This window comes from Oncorhynchus nerka, linkage group LG27, assembly GCF_034236695.1.
Source record: "Oncorhynchus nerka isolate Pitt River linkage group LG27, Oner_Uvic_2.0, whole genome shotgun sequence".
Taxonomy (NCBI): Eukaryota; Metazoa; Chordata; class Actinopteri; order Salmoniformes; family Salmonidae; genus Oncorhynchus; species Oncorhynchus nerka.
In genome coordinates, this window is record NC_088422.1 from 104,453,269 (window position 1) to 104,458,268 (window position 5,000).

Consider the following 5,000-nt stretch of genomic DNA (forward strand, 5'->3'; position numbering starts at 1 on the left):
CAAAGACCTGATCAAGGAGGTGAGCGAGGCGCAGGAGACAGAGCTGGGCTACCTCCGAGCCGCCGCGGAGATGGTCAAGTTCCAGCTGCGTCACGGCAACGACCTGCTCGCCATGGACGCCATTCGAGACTGTGACGTGAGTGACGCACCTTCAGCCTGAGAGTTATCGTGTCTTCTTTGACCCTCACAGAGTTACGGTCCAACTCGGGAGACGGCCGAGGGGGAGACGGCCGAGGGGGAGAACGGCCGAGGGGGAGACGGCCGAGGGGAGAACGGCCGAGGGGGAGACGGCCGAGGGGGAGAACGGCCGAGGGGAGACGGCCGAGGGGAGAACGGCCGAGGGGGAGACGGCCGAGGGGGAGAACGGCCGAGGGGGAGAACGGCCGAGGGGAGACGGCCGAGGGGAGACGGCCGAGGGGGAGACGGCCGAGGGGAGAACGGCTGAGGGGAGACGGCCGAGGGGGAGACGGCCGAGGGGAGAACGGCCGAGGGGGAGACGGCTGAGGGGAGAATGGCTGAGGGGAGACTGCCGAGGGGGAGACGGCCGAGGGGAGAACGGCCGAGGGGGAGACGGCTCATAATAACGTCTGGAGTGAAACTGTATCCAACATAGAAACCATGTGTTTTGATGTGTTTGATCCCAGGCCACTGATTCCACTCCAGCCGTTACCACGAGCCCGTCCTCCCCAATTAAGGTGCCACCAGCCTCCTGTGTGGTACAGCGATAATATGACAAACTCTCTGCGGAACTGAACGATTTGGGGAAGTCTGGGAGGGGATTGTAAAATATCACTGGGACAGTTTTAGACTTGGGGATTGTAAAATACTACTGGGACAGTTTTAGACTTGGGGATTGTAAAATATCACTGGTAAGGTTTTAGACTTGGGGATTGTAAAATATCACTGGTACAGTTTTAGACTTGGAGATTGTAAAATACTACTGGGACAGTTTTAGACTTGGGGATTGTAAAATACTACTGGGACAGTTTTAGACTTGGGGATTGTAAAATACCACTGGTACAGTTTTAGACTTGGGGATTGTAAAATACTACTGGGACAGTTTTAGACTTGGAGATTGTAAAATATCACTGGTACAGTTTTAGACTTGGGGATTGTAAAATACCACTGGGACAGTTTTAAAATACTACTGGTACAGTTTTAGACTTGGGGATTGTAAAATACCACTGGGACAGTTTTAAAATACTACTGGTACAGTTTTAGACTTGGGGATTGTAAAATACTACTGGGACAGTTTTAAAATACTACTGGGACAGTTTTAGACTTGGGGATTGTAAAATACCACTGGGACAGTTTTAGACTTGGAGATTGTAAAATACCACTGGTACAGTTTTAGACTTGGGGATTGTAAAATACCACTGGGACAGTTTTAAAATACTACTGGTACAGTTTTAGACTTGGGGATTGTAAAATAGCGGCATGAAGAACGAGACTTGGGAAGATGGCAACGTGCAACGTGTTTTTGAGTAACATGAAGTGTTGTATATTAAGCCTCTTGTCCTGTCCTCCCCAGGTGAACCTGAAGGAGCAGGGTCAGCTGGTCAGACAGGATGAGTTCTGGATCTGGTACGGCAGGAAGAAGTGTCAGCGACATGTCTTCCTGTTTGAAGACCTGGTGCTGTTCAGTAAACCCAAACGCATCGAAGGAGGACTGGACGTTTACATCTACAAACACTCCTTTAAGGTGGGTCCCTCTATATCCACCCTCTATATCTACCCTCTATATCTACCCTCTATATCTACCCTCTATATCTACCAACACTCCTTTAAGGTGGGTCCCTCTATATCTACCCTCTATATCTACCAACACTCCTTTAAGGTGGGTCCCTCTATATCTACCCTCTATATCTACCCTCTATATCCACCCTCTATATCTACCCTCTATATCTACCCTCTATATCTACCCTCTATATCTACCCTCTATATCCACCCTCTATATCTACCCTCTATATCTACCCTCTATATCTACCCTCTATATCTACCAACACTCCTTTAAGGTGGGTCCCTCTATATCTACCCTCTATATCTACCAACACTCCTTTAAGGTGGGTCCCTCTATATCTACCCTCTATATCTACCAACACTCCTTTAAGGTGGGTCCCTCTATATCTACCAACACTCCTTTAAGGTGGGTCCCTCTATATCTACCCTCTATATCTACCAACACTCCTTTAAGGTGGGTCCCTCTATATCTACCAACACTCCTTTAAGGTGGGTCCCTCTCTATCTACCAACACTCCTTTAAGGTGGGTCCCTCTATATCTACCAACACTCCTTTAAGGTGGGTCCCTCTATATCTACCAACACTCCTTTAAGGTGGGTCCCTCTATATCTACCAACACTCCTTTAAGGTGGGTCCCTCTATATCTACCCTCTATATCTACCAACACTCCTTTAAGGTGGGTCCCTCTATATCTACCAACACTCCTTTAAGGTGGGTCCCTCTATATCTACCAACTCTCCTTTAAGGTGGGTCCCTCTATATCTACCAACACTCCTTTAAGGTGGGTCCCTCTATATCTACCCTCTATATCTACCAACACTCCTTTAAGGTGGGTCCCTCTATATCTACCCTCTATATCTACCCTCTATATCCACCAACACTCCTTTAAGGTGGGTCCCTCTATATCTACCCTCTATATCTACCAACACTCCTTTAAGGTGGGTCCCTCTATATCTACCCTCTATATCCACCAGCACTCCTTTAAGGTGGGTCCCTCTATATCTACCAACACTCCTTTAAGGTGGGTCCCTCTATATCTACCCTCTATATCTACCCTCTATATCTACCCTCTATATCTACCAACACTCCTTTAAGGTGGGTCCCTCTATATCTACCCTCTATATCTACCAACACTCCTTTAAGGTGGGTCCCTCTATATCCACCCTCTATATCTACCAACACTCCTTTAAGGTGGGTCCCTCTATATCTACCCTCTATATCTACCAACACTCCTTTAAGGTGGGTCCCTCTATATCTACCAACACTCCTTTAAGGTGGGTCCCTATATATCTACCCTCTATATCTACCAACACTCCTTTAAGGTGGGTCCCTCTATATCTACCCTCTATATCTACCAACACTCTTTTAAGGTGGGTCCCTCTATATCTACCCTCTATATCTACCAACACTCCTTTAAGGTGGGTCCCTCTATATCTACCCTCTATATCTACCAACACTCCTTTAAGGTGGGTCCCTCTATATCTACCCTCTATATCCACCAGCACTCCTTTAAGGTGGGTCCCTCTATATCTACCAACACTCCTTTAAGGTGGGTCCCTCTATATCTACCCTCTATATCTACCAACACTCCTTTAAGGTGGGTCCCTCTATATCTACCCTCTATATCTACCAACACTCCTTTAAGGTGGGTTCTCTATATCTACCAACACTCCTTTAAGGTGGGTCCCTCTATATCTACCCTCTATATCCACCAGCACTCCTTTAAGGTGGGTCCCTCTATATCTACCCTCTATATCTACCAACACTCCTTTAAGGTGGGTCCCTCTATATCTACCCTCTATATCTACCAACACTCCTTTAAGGTGGGTCCCTCTATATCTATCAACACTCCTTTAAGGTGGGTCCCTCTATATCTACCCTCTATATCTACCAACACTCCTTTAAGGTGGGTCCCTCTATATCCACCCTCTATATCTACCAACACTCCTTTAAGGTGGGTCCCTCTATATCTACCCTCTATATCTACCCTCTATATCTACCAACACTCCTTTAAGGTGGGTCCCTCTATATCTACCCTCTATATCTACCAACACTCCTTTAAGGTGGGTCCCTCTATATCCACCAACACTCCTTTAAGGTGGGTCCCTCTATATCTACCCTCTATATCTACCAACACTCCTTTAAGGTGGGTCCCTCTATATCTACCAACACTCCTTTAAGGTGGGTCCCTCTATATCTACCAACACTCCTTTAAGGTGGGTCCCTATATATCTACCCTCTATATCTACCAACACTCCTTTAAGGTGGGTCCCTCTATATCTATCCTCTATATCTACCAACACTCCTTTAAGGTGGGTCCCTCTATATCTACCCTCTATATCTACCAACACTCCTTTAAGGTGGGTCCCTCTATATCTACCCTCTATATCTACCAACACTCCTTTAAGGTGGGTCCCTCTATATCTACCCTCTATATCCACCAGCACTCCTTTAAGGTGGGTCCCTCTATATCTACCAACACTCCTTTAAGGTGGGTCCCTCTATATCTACCCTTATATATCTACCAACACTCCTTTAAGGTGGGTCCCTCTATATCTACCCTCTATATCTACCAACACTCCTTTAAGGTGGGTTCTCTATATCTACCAACACTCCTTTAAGGTGGGTCCCTCTATATCTACCCTCTATATCTACCAACACTCCTTTAAGGTGGGTCCCTCTATATCTATCAACACTCCTTTAAGGTGGGTCCCTCTATATCTACCCTCTATATCTACCCACTCTTTATATCCACCCTATATCTAAACACTCCTTTAAGGTGGGTCCCTCTATATCTACCTCTATATCTATATATCTACCAACACTCCTTTAAGGTGGGTCCCTCTATATCTACCCTCTATATCTACCAACACTCCTTTAAGGTGGGTCCCTCTATATCCACCAACACTCCTTTAAGGTGGGTCCCTCTATATCTACCCTCTATATCTACCAACACTCCTTTAAGGTGGGTCCCTCTACCAACATCTACCCTCTATATCTACCCTCTATATCTACTCCTTTAAGGTGGGTCCCTCTATATCTACCCTCTATATCTACCAACACTCCTTTAAGGTGGGTCCCTCTATATCTACCCTCTATATCTACCAACACTCCTTTAAGGTGGGTCCCTCTATATCTACCCTCTATATCTACCAACACTCCTTTAAGGTGGGTCCCTCTATATCTACCCTCTATATCTACCAACACTCCTTTAAGGTGGGTCCCTCTATATCTACCCTCTATATCTACCCTCTATATC

General features: G+C 46.3%; 1 protein-coding gene across 1 annotated transcript in view; it reads left to right on the forward strand.

The window, feature by feature from the left end:
* Positions 1 to 5,000, forward strand: part of LOC135565158 (puratrophin-1-like) — a 111,742-nt gene that overhangs the window by 84,151 nt on the left and 22,591 nt on the right. Inside the window, exons 6-7 of the mRNA XM_065011217.1 lie at positions 1 to 136; positions 1,532 to 1,702. The exon at positions 1 to 136 is cut by the window's left edge and continues 89 nt beyond it. Of these exons, the coding sequence (XP_064867289.1) occupies positions 1 to 136; positions 1,532 to 1,702 (307 nt within the window). The remainder of the gene's footprint in view (positions 137 to 1,531; positions 1,703 to 5,000) is intronic.